The sequence below is a fragment of the Barbatula barbatula genome (assembly GCF_947034865.1).
Source record: "Barbatula barbatula genome assembly, chromosome: 22".
Taxonomy (NCBI): domain Eukaryota; kingdom Metazoa; phylum Chordata; class Actinopteri; order Cypriniformes; family Nemacheilidae; genus Barbatula; species Barbatula barbatula.
Genome location: NC_136785.1, coordinates 2,350,586 through 2,367,479, shown reverse-complemented (window position 1 = coordinate 2,367,479; position 16,894 = coordinate 2,350,586). Strand labels below are relative to the sequence as shown.

Genomic DNA, 16,894 nt, shown 5'->3' with positions numbered 1-16,894 from the left:
AAGGTCTTTCTCTCTCTCTCTCTCTCTCTTTCTCTCTGCAGTCTTGACACCACAACTTTTAATATTTAGATGTACTGATCTCTTACATAATGTCAAAATATGCATAGCTGTCTAATTAATAATTCCTACGATCAGCGTTTATTTCTGTATTCAAGTCTTGTCTGTTTTTTATCCGCACGTCGGGCTGTCCACTCTCCGTGTGAATTTTTCTAAAACAAATGAATAATGAATCAAAAGAGACAAATGATTGATGGGTAGCATGTGCGAGTCAATGCCGTTCTGCTGTAACGTTTACATTTTAATAATAACATTCTCCCTCTCAGGGTTCTCCTGGTGAACGTGGTCCGTCTGGCCCAGCTGGTCCCACTGGCCTCCCTGGCCGACCTGGACCTCAGGGACCCCCAGGCCCCGCTGGAGAGAAAGGTGGACCTGTGAGTACCCTACCAAACACATCCAGTCCAGTCCATGAAAGATCTCTGTTTAGTCGAGTTCAGCTGTCCTGAACTTTAACCTCTCTCGCTATCATATAAGGGTGAGAAAGGACCTCAAGGCCCCGCAGGTAGAGATGGTATTCAGGGACCGGTTGGACTTCCAGGTCCGGCTGGACCCATCGGATCTCCGGGAGAGGATGGTGATAAGGTACAGAAGAAAATCATTTTTTGGGGAGGAGTATAATACAATACTTCACAAAAACAAGATGTTCTATAAAGTTTGTCTTTCTTCTATTGTTTTCTTTCTTCTAAGATTTTATCTATTTGCATATATGTAAATGCTGTATTCTTGTGACAGGGAGAGTTCGGAGAACCAGGACAGAAGGGAAGCAAAGGTGACAAGGGCGAGCAGGTGAGTCACTCCGAATTTACCGTTTACATTTACATCCCAATTCACATCAATGGCACAATTAATTCACCGAAGGCCTGGAAGGATTCATCTTTCTCTTTGTGTTCATCTCAGATAAATCTCCCATGACATGCGTTCTTTGTTTAGTTTTCCCACGGTGCGTTTATGAATATACATGTTGTCTTTGTTTTGAAAATCAACGAGTAATCATCGCTACTTGATTCTTCTCCTTTCTTTTGCATTCCTCTCGTTCTGTTTCAGGGTCCTCCAGGGCCAACCGGTCCTCAGGGGCCTGTGGGTCAGCCCGGTCCTTCTGTAAGTATTCTGATGTGAACTCTTTCTTCATGTGATGAAGACGGTTTTAGTGATGTCACTTCCTTATGCAGGGTGCAGATGGAGAACCGGGTCCCAGAGGTCAACAAGGTCTGTTTGGGCAAAAGGGAGATGAGGGTGGACGAGGTTTCCCGGGACCACCCGGACCCGTCGGCCTTCAGGTGAGATTAATCCAAATTGATTCATTTAAGATGTATTACTTACATTTAATGTTTAGTTTTGGCTTGTTTAATTTAGTCTGAAAGGATGATATTTTTTACCTGACATCTTTAACTTTTAATGCACAAAAGTATGTTAGACCTCACATTCCTTGTTGCAAGTGACATAAATGTTGTTATTGTTATTTAGCAAAAGTGCTTTGATCTCAGCCATTTATACGAGACCTTTTTCAACTAAAAACGAAAAAATAAAGATGTGTATTAGCTGTTCATTCACGCGAAAATTGCGTTTTGGGGGGCTGAAAACGACAGCATTATTGTTAACGTCATACGCATGCGTATTACACGTTCAGTCTGTAGGCAAGCCATACTTACTATCTTTTCTCAAGCAAAAAGCCATTTTCTGCACCACTACAACCAGCGGAGACATAGTATTTAGATGCACACTACTATAAACACACATACACGCCGACAAAGTGTATTAAAAGCGCTTTTTAGATGAAAACTGTGTATGCGGAATGTGTATGTATGCAAGCACGTAGGGTTTCTTTATAGCCCAACAGCACCATCCACTCTCCTGGCATGCACAAAACATTGCTTTTATTCGGTTTCCCGGATCCATGTAAATGCGGATCATTTTGAAAACGCTGTCGTGAATATGTGAAACTTTTAAAAAATACAACGTTTTTTATCGTGTAAACGTACTCTCAGTAAAAAGGATGAATTTATAGACGCTGGGGAGGGTTTGCAGACGGTAACAAAAACACTGCCAGCCTACTAATACCAGAGAAGTTCAAACTAAATTTGAAACAAGAATGTAAAAAAGAAATCATCCTCACCATCTCTAGTTAGGGGTTGATGCACTTTTGTGTAAGTTTGACTTTAGGAATGTGAGATTTGGCAAAGAAACACATTATGATCAGATCAGTTTGTTCCAGCAGTCAAAATCCAGTATGCCATATTTATATCCGTTGCTATGGTAATGATGTAGGTGTCAGTATGATGCCAAAAATGTCTTCTTTCGCAACTATTGGGAAAAGCCACATGGAAAATGAATATAGAATAATCTGAATAATTATCCTAGATATCAATGAGATTGAATGGAGAGCATATGAAAACTTTGAACAATTTCTCCTGAGAAAGAGAAATCCGAAATCTCACAAATGTCTCCTTTAGAGTTTCAAAAGAGATGTCAACAATGTCTTTATTATCGAAGATCTCAATATGAACTCAAACATTTCTCGTCAAATTTCCCCAAATCTGTTTATAATACCAACACAGTTCGACACCTCTTCATACGTTTGAACAATCGTCTCAGTTTTTATAACCCTTAAGCAACCCTTAGAAGAAACATCTGACACTACGTTGATACCGAAATGAAACGTATCTGAGCTTTCACTGTATAGCTATATATTCTTAGATTTTTGGGAAAGAGTGGGTGAAGTGAATCAGTGGATGATTTTACATTCACAACACATAATATGATGAAACACTACTTGGGCAGCTCAGACCGAGACACATTTCTTAAAATTTGATTCTGGATAGATTTCCAACCACCTTTAAATATACTTGGGATCAGGTTTGTGAAAATCTGATTTTGTGTGCTTGAGTACATGTTTTAAACTGGTTTTAATGGCTTGTGCGCAGGGTTTGCCTGGACCCTCCGGCGAGAAAGGAGAGACTGGAGATGTCGGTCAGATGGTACGAAAAAGTTTTATCTATAAAATAATAATAAGCTGAAATTAGATTTATTACATTTCAAATTAACTCATGCTGTTCTTCTCAGGGTCCCCCTGGCCCACCCGGTCCCCGAGGCCCCTCAGGACCCCCAGGAGCTGACGGACCACAGGGTCCTCCGGGAGGTATTGGAAACCCAGGATCGGTGGGAGAGAAGGTAAAGAAAGATCTCCTTATCCTCCACCTGACTCACTGTCTCGCTTCGAACACCCTTTCATTTCAAATAGAAACTGACAGATCTGATGAAGAAGGTGTCGGTATTTCTCCCAGTGTGATTTCAGTGTGTGTTTGCGTGTTTGTGTTCAGGATTCGCAGGGTTAAACCCGTGTTTGTGTCAGTTTGTGTGTTTTTGCTCTAATGTGCCGTCTGAGATTTTAACCTACGTCGCACACCAGCATTGTTTCCGCGTGAGTTTCTTGCGTTCAGGATGATTTCACGGCCGACAGGGTGTGCGATGCCCAGTGCTTTAAAATCTGTTCCGATTTGAAAAGTCATACCATGTTTGTGTCTGTGAATCTAATACAAACACACAAGCGCGTTCGCATCATTGCGCCCGGTCAACCGCTGTCAAGATTATTGAATGCGACTGTTCAGTCACAGAACCAAAGAGCCATTTGAGTTCCCCGAGGAGTTTTGATGACCCAGGAAACTCAGAGAGAAGAGATTGCCACAGAAACAGATGGAGATGATAGATAAAGAGCTTGAGACTGTGTTAACTGCTGCTGGAGAAGACAGACCTCTTTACCCAGACAAGCCACTTATCCTTCTACAGCCCATCTAAAAGTACAGACTCGCCACTTGAAACAAAAGTAAGGTATAAAGAGAGAAAAGACTGTCAGGTTAAACTGATTTGTTTTTTTTCACATCCTGTTTGAAGGTGTTGTGCGTTGGGTATTGAGGTTAGCAAATTGATATATAGTTTGCAAAATGATCCATGCGATGACATAGCAAAATCTATTGTGAACTTTTACTAAATAAATGTACGAATATTACTGTTGTGTTTCTTAAAAGTGAATATCAACGGAATATCTCCGTGTGTCCAGACGATTGCAGTATGTTAAAATGTGGATGTTGTGCAGATTGTGATTCTGTAAGAGATTTCCAAAGTGCGGTGGATCTGCTGGCATGACAGTGAATTATGATGCTGACATACTGCTCTGTCCAGTGGAGAAAACTCTGCAGTGTTGAAGAAGAAAAGTGTGTGTGTGCGTGTGTAGAACTGACCACGCTGCATAGTTCAGTCACGTTGTTTCATTTACATCTTTCACCCATCTCTATTTCTCTGTAGGGTGATGCTGGTGAATCAGGAGAACCGGGTCCACAGGGAGACGTTGGCCCGCCGGTATGACATAAAACTAATGACCAACAAACACTTTTAAAACAATTTAAAACGCTCATTATCATTGTATCCTGAAGTTATTTATAAATAAATGTGCATATTGTCATATGGTATAATTCACATGTGTGTGTATGTTTCAGGGTCCAAGAGGTGAAAGGGGAGAGAAGGGAGAAGGTGGACCTGCAGGTTCTGCTGGCCCCCCTGGTCCAAAAGGACCACCAGGAGATGATGGTCCTAAAGGAAGTCCTGTAAGTTTGACCATGTTCACCTGTTCTACAGTATATACTGTACATACACTAAATGCTCTGTTTTTCTGATCTTTATCATGTGTCTTAGATGAATAAATACAAACTCACATATTACAGAATTCCGAGTCCTTTAGCTGCTATATGTCAAATTACTTATGAGCAAATATTTGACCGTGCCGTAATTTCCATGTTTCTGTATTCGGTATGTATTGGCTTCAATGTCTTGGTTTGATTTTCAGGGTCCGAGTGGTTTCCCCGGTGATCCTGGTCCTCCTGGAGAGCTTGGGCCCGCTGTAAGTGTTACGACATGAAGTTCTGAAGTGATTTTAATATGGAGAACTCACATAAATATGAATATCTGGGCAGTACAAGGAAGATATAGGTGGACGTTATATACAGGAAATGACATCACTCACGCCATCTCTTTCTTCCACAGGGTTTGGATGGTGCTCCTGGTGACAAAGGAGACGACGGAGAGGCTGGTCAGCCTGTGCGTATCTTCTAAATCAGCCAATCTGCTTGCTTTTCGCTGCATGCATAAATGTGTTTTATTTGATTATAACGCTGTTTGTGTTTGTTGTAGGGTTCTCCTGGACCAACTGGTGAAACTGGCCCCACCGGTCCTCCAGGAAAGAGAGTGAGTACCTATTGCATTAAGCTGTTATTTAGATGCATAGAATCATATAAGAGCTGGATTCATAATTCATTTTTCTCCAGGGACCTCATGGACCTGCTGGACCTGAAGGAAGACTGGGAGAGAAGGGCTCCAAGGTAGCATACCAACGAGCACATGCACTCAAGTATTCTGTCATACTTTTAAATGTGTGTCTTAAAGTGTCACGTGCTGTGACTTTGTGTGTCAGGGTGAATCTGGTCTGGAGGGTCCCGCTGGTAAGACGGGTCCGGTTGGACCTCAGGGATCCCCTGGAAAGCCTGGTCCTGAGGGTCTGAGAGGAGTTCCTGGTCCAGTGGTGAGTGAACTGCTCAGTTAAACCAGCATGTTCACAGATTATGAGGTCTTGTTGTAAATCTCTGTGCTTGATCAGTAAATCAGTCAAGACATTCTCACATTAACCCCATAACAAATATTGTTTGTATGTTTATAAAGAGTTCAGATGCAAAGAAAGACAACTTTTTGTCATAAAGGAACGTTTTTATCAGTCTCCTACATTTACATTTAGCAATACCAGATATTTCAGACCTGGCAAAGTGTAATATTTAACGGGGTTTGAAGCAAAATGATTGATGTGTTTGGCATTCACCCAACATCGTAATCTCATTTTTGAGGTGGCATTTAGAGAGTTTTGCATCTGAACTCTTTATATCTTTTTAGGACAATCTTTATATTATATTATTAGTTTCATTATAGCATTAAAGCTTGCACTTTTCCTCTTATTCTTATTTCAGTCATCTGAAAATAAATATATTTGTTTGTACTGTAAAGTGTGACTTACTGCTTTCATATTGAGCTACTGTAATAGATACAGTACACATCATCTGGGTGTGATGGTTTGTATTACTGTCTTATTATAATAATAAACACTGAGAAAGTATATTTTATTAATATGGCATGATATCATACAGGCATGTTTACAGCTGTGATTCTCTTTTAAAGTGTCTTTGTTTGATTCTGGTTTAGGGAGAGCAAGGACTGCCTGGTTCTGCCGGACCCAATGGACCCCCTGGACCAATGGTACCGACAAGACATTTTTTTCTGATATTACTATCTGTTCATTACATTCTGAAACATTGTGGAAGTTCTTTCCATTGAAATGACTTTTCAGCACACCCCTGAAACCTCACCTCGTAATTTATCATCTTTAATAATCAAATCTAATTCCATCAATACTCTCTCTCTCTTTCTCTCTCTCAGGGTCCTCCTGGTTTACCCGGCTTGAAGGGAGATAGTGGTGTTAAAGGTGAAAAGGTGAGAAAAGCAAAATCATCTTTGTTATTCCCATTCAGTGATGTCTCATTTTACTTGGGCTGGTGTTATACATCATGAACGAATGAGTTGAGTTTATACCTGTCTGTCATTTCTCAGGGTCACCCTGGTCTGATCGGACTGATCGGACCTCCAGGAGAACAGGGCGAGAAGGGCGACCGGGGACTGCCAGGTCCACAGGGTACTTCAGGACTTAAAGGAGACACTGTATGAAACGCACAAAATTGACTTTAAAAAAAAAGGTTTTCTGAGCCGGAATTCATTAACTTTCTTCTTGTGCCATTTTCTTTAGGGTATCGCAGGACCCTCTGGACCGCTCGGACCGATTGGACCTCCTGGAATGCCGGTACTGTATCTGATATTTCTCTGAAAATTGTTGCGCCCCACAGTCATTCTCGGGATGAGCAAAGATCGGTTTAAAATTGCTGTACAGATCCGTAATTTACAGTAGGGCTCCTTTAAAGCACCAGAAGGCTTTCCATTAGAAGCGAGAAAATATTTCAAGCATCCTTTATTATTAATAATGTTTAATATTATCTCATATATACAGTAGTAAAGTCATTAAGTTTTACTCTGTCTGTGTGTTTTGCTCTTGTTTAGGGTCCTGCTGGCCCTAAAGGTGCTAAGGGATCATCTGTAAGTTATTCATAAAACTTACATCAAATTATATATATGTAGCGTTTTTATTGTGTATCAAACCCAGTTTTTATTCTCTTTCTGTAGGGTCAGACTGGTCCGAAGGGAGATCCTGGACACCCTGGAACTCCTGGACCTCCGGTGCGTAACAGAAATCAAACTGCACTTCAAACACATACAATGTTTTCATCTGCTTTGAGAGAAATACACATTTAAGTAGTTTATTCTGCAGGAGCTGTTACGTAACTATAATTACAGTGTAAACTAAATCTGCTGTTCTAAATCACTCTGTTCAGATACCTCTGGGAGATTCAGTTGATATTACTTTATAGCGTAAACCTGATATTTCAAATCTTCAGATTTGTACTTTGTTCTTTTTATGTACTGGGTGAATGAGCCACGTGTCACAGACATATTTTATTTGTTGTATGAAACTTAGTTTATTTATGGGGTGAAGAGCAGGGAACAATGCAGCGATCCGTATTCATATTTACGCGTAGGCCATTTAGTCACTAGCAACACCCTAGCGACCACAGCTTCCCCATCCTACATTAAAATCACTGTTGTCTTCTTCTGCAGGGTCCCCCTGGTGATGTCATCCACCCTCTGCCTATGCATTCCAGCCCGAAACGGGCAAAGAGAAACATCGATGCCAGCCAGATGATGGACGACGCTGCAGATGCCAACTACAAAGACTACGAGGATGGTATGGAGGAGATCTTCGGATCTCTGAACTCTCTCAAACTGGAGATCGAACAGATGAAGCACCCGCTGGGCACGCAGAGTAACCCCGCCCGCACCTGCAAAGACCTACAGCTGTGCCACCCAGATTTCCCAGATGGTGCGTCTCACACACACACACAGTTTTCAATTTCAAAGTGATTTATTTGCATGACTATTTTAAACATCAAAATATTGTGGGTACTATGCTTATTCTTAAGAAAAAGAGTTGAATTCCTTTTGAAGTTGCTTTGGATAAACGAATAGAAATATAGAAATGTAAATGTCTATTAGCTTGCGGACTCCTTAATGTTTTGTTTATTACTTTTTATGTTATTAAACCACTCAAATGTGTAAATGTCACATGATGAAAATGGGTTTTCACGTACTGATTTGCCCGTTCTCGTTTTTTCTCAGGTGAATACTGGATCGATCCAAACCAGGGCTGTTCCAGGGACTCTTTCAAAGTCTATTGTAATTTCACCGCTGGTGGGGAGAGCTGCATATTTCCTGAAAAAAAGAGCGAAGGGGTATGAAATATTCTCCTGACAGCTGCTAAGCAAAACATTCCATGACACATAGATCTGGCCTTTAAATGAGCCTGTTCTGAGTACAGTTCTACAGAGAGATGGGATGAATCTCAACCGCGGTTATTGTGTGTTAAATATATCCGTTCTTGATTTAATTAAGATTCTCATTTCATAGTTCTTCAGCTTTGCTAATGGAGGATAAATCAGTAGGGTGTGAAGGGGATGCTCACAGACAAACAACACCTCTGACTTCAGTTCTTCCACAGGTTTAGGCTTTTAAATGGAGAGAATGCATTCCTGTCTACTTCACCCTGGATGCAAAAATTCGACAGCATTTTTTTTTCTTGCATGGGTTGTTGGACAATATATATTGCGAATTATCTTATAATAGAATCACAATGTAGGACATCATAATTCACAACTACATCATAGTCAGCTTGTTTATCGCTGTTGTCCTTCTGAAACCTCGTATCTCCATATTTCGTATTTTTTGATAAATCCTTTTTTTAATAAATATACCATATATACCATATTTACATACCAATTTATGTAAACCATAAATACATTATTATAAGTCACCCTTTAGGTTTTTCACTGGGTTTTTCAAATATTTAACCAACAAAAAGTATGAAAAAGTGCATGTCAACTTTGACAACACAGTATTTAATCATTTAGAAATGAAAATGTTTTTTTCCATTTCTTGAAAAACGGCAAATGTGGACAATCAACGTTTCAGAACGACAGCGACGGACATTTCATTCACCGCACAAAGAGATTTTCTAACGGGTCTTTCTGCCTGTCTACCTATCTAACTGTCTCTCTCTCCCGCTGTGGTGTGCAGGCCAGGCTCACCTCCTGGGTGAAGGAGAGTCCGGGGTCGTGGTTCAGTGAATTCAAACGTGGTAAACTGGTAAGAATGAGTCCTTTTTCTCCCCCTCCTGAAATAGTCTCCTATTTTACAGAGCAAAATGGCTCGCTGGCCCAAAGACAGTCCAGGCACATGGTATAGTCGCTACAAGAGAGGGTCAATGGTAAGTAGGAATGCATGAGAGACCGGGCCCGAGGTTCTGTGGTTCCGAGGATCTGGGTTCTGTCTCTGGAGGCCTGAGCTTCTGCATGTGTCATTGATGCGTTTGCGCAAGAGCATGGTCTTCATCAGAACAGCAGAAAAATGTGTGTTTGCTCAGACTTATGGGTGTCGGAGGGCTGTAGGCGGGGCCATCGGTCAGTCTGTTGCCGTGGAAACAAAACCAAAAAATGGAAAGCCCCTCAAAAATGACTCTGGTGATATGTTTCATGAATGTGTAGTTATTTGGAGATTTTACCGGGAAAGTTCTGGCTGATGGAATCCGTCTGGTCTCGCCTTTACTGTAGGTTTGAGTTTGTAAACACATGATTTTTGACAGACTCATAAGCTCTGTTCAAACACTAGTGAGCTTTCTATCTGAACAGCGTTTTAGGTGTTTAGATATTTACACAATTATACTGCCTAATAAATACATAGTAAGGCATAGTCATTTTGTATAAAAATAACAACCACAGTTGTTCCAGACATGTAGGACTTTAGTCTGAGATATTTAGAAGAGCAACATTGAGCCCCATCGCCGTCCACTGTATGAACACAAAACCACAGAGACATTTCTCAAAATATCTTCTTTTGACATATGGAGTCATATACAGGTTTTGCAACATGAGCGTAAGTGAATGATGACAGAATGTTAATTTTTCAGTGAACTATCCCTTCAGCTGGGCCAAAATTCTCAAATTCTTCAGATTCATTACACAGACTGATGGATTAGAGGGAAATGCCAGTTCATTTTAAAAAATTTCAGTACATAAGAAATGATAAGAAATTGTTTATTTTGGAAAAAATATATACATGATACTGTATTTCATTTAATTACAATGAATACTCCTTTTAAATCACCATTTAGTGAGGTTTTGTTTCAGTTCGTCTCCGAAAGTAGCCAGATGGGTAGTGGACAAGTGAGGCAGTAAAGAGAGATGTAGCTGAAAGTGAAGTTTGAAACTGAGCTTTTGTGTCTGTTTGCTCTTGGTCATTTCATTCTGAGCTTCTTAGTTCAGCCTCTCATGACATGAAGCTGTAATCATGAGGTATTGTGTTTAAGACGGATGTGGATGTGGGGCAGACGAGGGGACGGTGTGTAACTTGTTTCACTGTACTTGTGAGGGACTCTTCTTTAAAAATTTATTTTCTAAAATGTCTTACCTGGTACAAAAAAAGTACTATAGTAGAACTATAGTTAAGTAATGGTATCAGATATTAATACAATGATATATATCAGGGATAATCCGTGTGTTAAAGGGTTTTAATGCACGGCGCGGAGGCTATGAACCACCCCTGATGCGAAGCGGAGTGCATTAAAATCCTGTAAGGCACGGCTAGCTGTGGATTATCCCTTATATTATACCATGAAAATGTAACGCTGTTATTGATGTTACAGTGTCATTTTAAATATCAAACAGGTGAAAATGACTGATTTTCGTCAGTTTATTTAAAGTATAATCAAACTGACTGGAGCGACTGGTGCGTTAAAGGCTTTTAATGCCAATTAGAATCGCGTATTCAAACAGACCATGGTATACTAAAAATATACTAATTGATAATATTTAATCGTATATCACAATGGTAGTGCGACGCGTACTCGAAGAAGTACTACTGTAGTATTACCAAGTTTTTATCAATAACCATAAAATGTTAGCCATAACCAAAGTGTTTATAGGGTGCAGACATTTCAGTAGTCCTCACAAGTATTTGTGTACAAGTTCTGATGTGTTTTGTGCATGCATGCAAGGTCAATGCATATAAGTGTGCGATGCGGAGGTCCTGTTCGTAAGTATATAATGTGGGATGTGTGTGGTTGGCATGTATGCTGCATGTGCTTTACTCTCTCAGTCAGTCAAATATGTGTCTGTTTGTGGATCAGAGGAGATGGAGTCGCTTCTTAACATGGGTTGGTATATTAACGAATGAAAACAAGACATTTGCATATTTTTGGTAATGCAAATGTTGCATCACACCACAAAGGGGAATTTGCATATAAAGCAGTACAAGTGATTTGAATATATTAGTGATTTGTTTTTCAGCGCAGTCTCTGAATGTTCAAAAAGAGTTTGCAGTTTATATTTGAGTGTGGTTTTGTTTTTGTCGCTTGCGTAGAAGATCTGATTCGAGAAAGGAGTTTGGGATTCTTATTTAAATACATTGAACAAAAGCCTTTTGTCTATTAGATTTTCTTAGACACACATTTGTGACTCACAATGCTGCCACTACGCAGGTGCATTATGGGTAATCGGATGTGGCATGGCCAGCTTTCAGAATTTCCCAATTATGGAGCAAAATCCATTGTGATTTCACTCTGTGCGAAGAAAGAAAGAAATTACATTCTGCGTAAAAAGAATATAAAGCTTGTTTTTTGACCGATACCTTTTTGCATTGCATTGCATTGCAACATGATTTGTGTTTTAAAAGGAAAAGTTGTTTAACCTTTTTCAGAACTTTCAATGAATGTTTTAGCTTTCCGAATAAAAAATCCAAAACCACCAAAAGACCACAGGGGTGTGATGTGTAGTTTTCAACCGAGTCTCTAGGGGGCGTTTCTTCAGCTGCTATCTAGACCAGACTTCTCTCTGTTCGTGGTTTTAGCTCTCATACGTGGACGCAGAGGGAAGTCCCATCAGCGTCGTCCAGATGACGTTCCTGCGTTTGCTCAGCGCGACAGCACGACAGAACCTCACCTACAACTGTTATCAGTCTGTGGCTTGGTACGACCAGGACCAGGACTCTTACGATAAAGCCATCCGCTTCCTGGGCTCCAATGACGAAGAGATGTCATACGACAACAACCCGTACATTAGAGTTGCTGTCGACGGCTGTGCGGTAAGCTCGGGGCTGATGAAAAAATTGGGTCTTTTAAAGAAGTTTCATGCATTGATTTTCTGTTGTTTTACCCTTTTCCTCTTGCAGTTGAAAAAGGGCTATGAAAAGACTATTCTTGCGATCAACACACCTAAAGTGGAACAGGTGCCGTTTGTTGACATTATGTTCAACGATTTTGGCGGAGCGACGCAGAAGTTCGGCTTCGAGGTCGGACCGGCCTGTTTCATCGGCTAAGACTGCTCACCGAGCGCACACGAAACATATTCATTTCCTCCGAAACAAACACGAGAAAGAAATAGGACGACATATTTGTAAAGTTTTGTGTTTCCCAACCAAACCCAAGAGAAATTTGAAGAATGGATGTCTAAACAATGGGTTAGTAAAAAAGAGCAACCTTTATAACCTCAGTGTACCCTTTTCATCACATGCAAGTTTTGAAACTGGATGAGGTCATCGCTCTTGTTTCTCCAAGCCCCTCCCACTTTACGCCTGTCCGACTCTTCACCCCGCCCCGTGATGCTCCTCCCACAGGCTGTATAGACAGACTCCTCACGTAACGCTCTGTGTTTCTCAGACGAGAAGTTCTGTTTGGTCGTTTGTTTACTTGGGTTTATGTTGTTCCGCCTTTCACTTTTTTGTGCATACTTGTCCTCCATTACCTGGAATGGTGATTATATATATATAAATATATATAAATATTTTTTCTATGTTTGTAAGTACTTTCTGTATATTTTTTCTGGTGTACTGATTTTTTTTTTGGCTCTGGCTTCAAAACATGCATGTGAACCCATTGAGCGATAAGGACAGAGCAGTGGGTTTTTGGAAAAAGTAAAAAACAAATAAGAAATATCTGAACCCCCTCTCAAATAAATGCTGAAGGTCTTTCCCCTGAGTCTGAAGAAATCAACAAAATAAAGGAAATTATTAAAGAAGAAAACGGCAACAAAATGATGTTTCATTGCCAACTTTAACGTTAGGAACACACTTCCAGGCTCATTGAGATCGAGACTCATGTGGCGAGTCCGATCACACACACACACACACACACACACACACACACATACGTACGTAATGAGAGACCGTCACACTGAGGAATCACAACATCTGTAAACTTGGTGCTATTTCCTTCTGTCTGTGGTGCTACAAATATATACCATTCCTGTTTTGTGTTTGTTTTGATTGAAAATGGCTCTGCGGCGGCACCCAAACAATTCCACGTTTTATGTCAAAGTGTCTGGCTGTTGGTTCGAGGTGGGGCAGTATTTTTATGCATGTGGTCAAAACATAGTCAGTCACAGATGAAAACATGTTTCCTTCCGTTTCGACATCTGACATATCTGTAATTACTTTTATACTTGAGGCGTGTCTTATGTATTTCTGGTCCTCCAAAGCGTTTGGTTTATACTTTACATTGCAGAGTTCGTATTACCGTTTACAGTAACACTCCTAAAACACGGTTGTACTGCAAGTACAACATTATAAAATGGGCCCTGTAATGTAAAGTGTGACCTTTTGCTTGGTCACAACACAACTGAGAGCTTGAATTTATTTTGTGTATCATTTCCTGGGTGGAAATCAGTGCAATGGAACAGCTTTCACCTCAAACTTTTAACATACTCAAACTTTAAACGGCTCAAATCGCTCTGGAAAATTGGTTTGGGACCTTTCGTGTTTCAAAGAGGGTTCTGTGAACATCTTAATCGAGGATCTCTGTCTTACCAAACGCTTATGCAAGTGAATAGTTTATTCGTTTTTCTGCCAATTTCAGCTTTTCTTCCAAAGATTTTAATTTAAGACACTTGAAGACCAAAGAGAGTTTTTCCTGCACTAATGTTTCGAGTATGTTGTACATTACAAATTTCTGCTACTGTAGGTACTATTGCATTGCATTGACTTCACGTCATTTGGGGGATTTGTTTTAATTGAATAGAGCCATCCTGTTATTCATCTAATGTTATTCAGCATCTTTTGCCACTAGCAGTTTCATTCGCGCGCTCTTATTCTAGCTTTTGACCACTAGACCTGCTACTGCAAAATCTTGCTTTTCGATTGTTAAATATGACTTGAACTCTTTCTTTAAAGACACGTACAGACACGTTTTTGTCAATGCAAAATATTGGGGAAAAAAATCTGTACATTTCAAAACCAGCAGTAATGCTGCCAATAAAGGTGATTCTGTTTTGTTTTTGTCTCTGTAATGTTTGTTTGTTTGTTTTGAGCTCCTGTCAAACCTGTGTACGAGCAGATAGAAGAGATATCGGTTTTGTGTCAATAAATTTGAGTTTTCTGTGTCCACCCACCCTTGTATGTCTTTTGAAGCATTAAAACTTTTCTGAATGCATGAAATTGTTAAGCTTTTTCTCTTGATGTTTTTTGTCCTGCAGTTTGATCTGATTCCAGCCACATTCTGATCTAGCGATCGATGAAATCAGGCCTGTCCTTCATTGTGAAATGAAGCGAGAGCGATGATTGTTGTAACGCTCTACTAAAGCCCATGTTCCTCTGTAGTATATTTATTGTATTATTTAAAAATAAATGTTAATTGATACCAGTAGTGTTCTGTATATCTGATAACTGTATATCTGAGGACAGATATTGATGTTATATACGATACAATATACATGGAGAGATGCAGCAGGGGTCATGTACTGTGTGTTCTATGTGTGTGATTGTATGGGATTCATGTGCATTTTTAAGAAAAGTTGACGTATGTTTGGTTGGATTGATGTTTTCGCCATCTTAGCGTCAGTGGGTGCAGATATTATAATGATGGAGACCACGAGATGGATAAATGACGTGGAACCTGTGAAGATCATGAAGTTCTGGTGAGAAATAGCAAAAACATTCAAAATAAACACATATACAAAGCGTTTTAAACGTAATATATTGTCATTTAAATGCTGTCATGAGTACTGTTTTAATATACCGTTGCTTTCTAAATAATCATGTTTTTGGTAATGAAATAAGCATTTTATTTTATAATATCGACATTTGGACTCCCTGACATCCCATAAACAAGCCTAAAATTTAGATCATCAAGAAATAAATAAGTGTTTTATCTCTCTGTCTGTAACGTGAGTTCTTTGATCAATATATAAATCAAAGAGACGTTTTCTCTTAACCTCTCAGAAAGCTGCAGTAATGAGCTGTAGACATCTGTAATCTCCCGAGTCTCACTGACTGGAGCCTTTTTCTCAGGAGACAAGAGTCACTGTCCTAGATCCATTTCAAACAGTCCAGACCGCAGGACCAGCTCTGAAGCTCACAGTATTAACATATTCATTCATTCATTCAGTCCACCTCCACACGAGCACATCAGCATGCGTTCCATTCACACAGATGATGTCTTTACAATATCAAATGTACAGTATGAGTAAAAAAACCCTGATCAACGCACAATATTAAATGGTTATTAAATCTAACCATGAATAGTTACGGAAACAGTTGTATTTGCAGTTTACCACGTATATAAACACCAGTGAGATCTCAAACAACTGAAGGGCAACTCAATGTCAATGAGATGTGTAAATATGCTTGAATTTAATCATATACAGGATAAGAGGATCAATGGTAAACATGGCCTTTAGGATTGTTTGACATACACCACACAGCGAGGACACTGGGGTGCGGAGAGAAAGAGAGACTTAAAAGCTTTGAAATGGAAAGTGCACCTATTACGTGTAGGAGTGTTTTTGAAAGTAAATTGAAAGGAATGTGACTCACATTAAAAGGAGTCAGAGAATATTTCCAACTTCACAACCGGTGGATGGAAGGATGAACCCTTTGGTGAATAACACACATAATGTCTAGTATATAAACAATATACTGCCAGTAATAATCTCTCTCTATCTCTGTGGAGTGCAGGACAGTGTCACTTCATGGGTGTCTAGTCGTGTTTGGTTTGAGAACATTTAAATGTGGTAAACTGGTGACTTCTTTTTGTTCTCCTGAACTTTTAATTTGTCAGTTTTGCAGGTTGTTTTGTGCATATGCAGTGTGTATTTGTAGGATATGCGTGTTAGTGTAGGCTGTGACAGTGTGTGTGTGTGTGTGTGTTTGCCTCTGTTAAAAGTGTACTTGGTGCGTTTCTGTATAAAAGCGGATAAAGTACTGGCAGAAAATGACCAGTACATTTCCCTTTATTTTACGGACATTTCCGTTAATTCCAAAATGTAATCGAACGACAAAACGTAAAATACAGGTTTAACAACTGTAAAAAATCCTTCGTATTTATACAGTATATTGTGCCCTATTTTTGCACATGTGTAGGTTGAAAGAGCAAACTGTATACACTATATGGACAAAAGTATGGGGACGCCCCCTTGTAATAAACATACTTCAGTCATGTGTGTGTATCTTAATGCCACAGCAAATGATATTCTAGAGAACTGTTTTGCTTGTAGTTTTATAGGACTGCAACAAAGATGGAAACAAAATTCCTATTGAATGGTATGGCATTAGTGTAAGACTGAAATACATAAACATGTTTATTAGAAGGGGGCGTCCC

The 16,894-nt window shown here is 39.8% G+C and overlaps 1 protein-coding gene across 2 annotated transcripts in view; it reads left to right on the top strand.

Annotated features, from left to right (window-relative positions):
* The window catches only part of col5a1 (procollagen, type V, alpha 1), a 62,515-nt gene extending 47,581 nt beyond the window's left edge, over positions 1-14,934 (top strand). The window contains exons 42-66 of one of the 2 annotated variants that reach the window (XM_079486358.1): positions 324-431; positions 532-639; positions 790-843; positions 1,102-1,155; positions 1,227-1,334; positions 2,979-3,032; positions 3,118-3,225; positions 4,357-4,410; positions 4,548-4,655; positions 4,895-4,948; positions 5,092-5,145; positions 5,239-5,292; positions 5,373-5,426; positions 5,519-5,626; positions 6,295-6,348; positions 6,529-6,582; positions 6,700-6,807; positions 6,893-6,946; positions 7,201-7,236; positions 7,324-7,377; positions 7,816-8,077; positions 8,374-8,486; positions 9,449-9,517; positions 12,154-12,387; positions 12,475-14,934. In XM_079486358.1, the coding sequence (XP_079342484.1) occupies positions 324-431; positions 532-639; positions 790-843; positions 1,102-1,155; positions 1,227-1,334; positions 2,979-3,032; positions 3,118-3,225; positions 4,357-4,410; positions 4,548-4,655; positions 4,895-4,948; positions 5,092-5,145; positions 5,239-5,292; positions 5,373-5,426; positions 5,519-5,626; positions 6,295-6,348; positions 6,529-6,582; positions 6,700-6,807; positions 6,893-6,946; positions 7,201-7,236; positions 7,324-7,377; positions 7,816-8,077; positions 8,374-8,486; positions 9,449-9,517; positions 12,154-12,387; positions 12,475-12,621 (2,265 nt within the window). In that variant the 3' untranslated portion in view covers positions 12,622-14,934. Of the gene's footprint in view, positions 1-323; positions 432-531; positions 640-789; positions 844-1,101; positions 1,156-1,226; positions 1,335-2,978; positions 3,033-3,117; positions 3,226-4,356; positions 4,411-4,547; positions 4,656-4,894; positions 4,949-5,091; positions 5,146-5,238; positions 5,293-5,372; positions 5,427-5,518; positions 5,627-6,294; positions 6,349-6,528; positions 6,583-6,699; positions 6,808-6,892; positions 6,947-7,200; positions 7,237-7,323; positions 7,378-7,815; positions 8,078-8,373; positions 8,487-9,327; positions 9,397-9,448; positions 9,518-12,153; positions 12,388-12,474 lie in introns of both variants that reach the window. The other variant, XM_079486357.1, reaches the window with a different exon arrangement.
* The last annotated feature ends 1,960 nt before the right edge of the window (positions 14,935-16,894 follow it).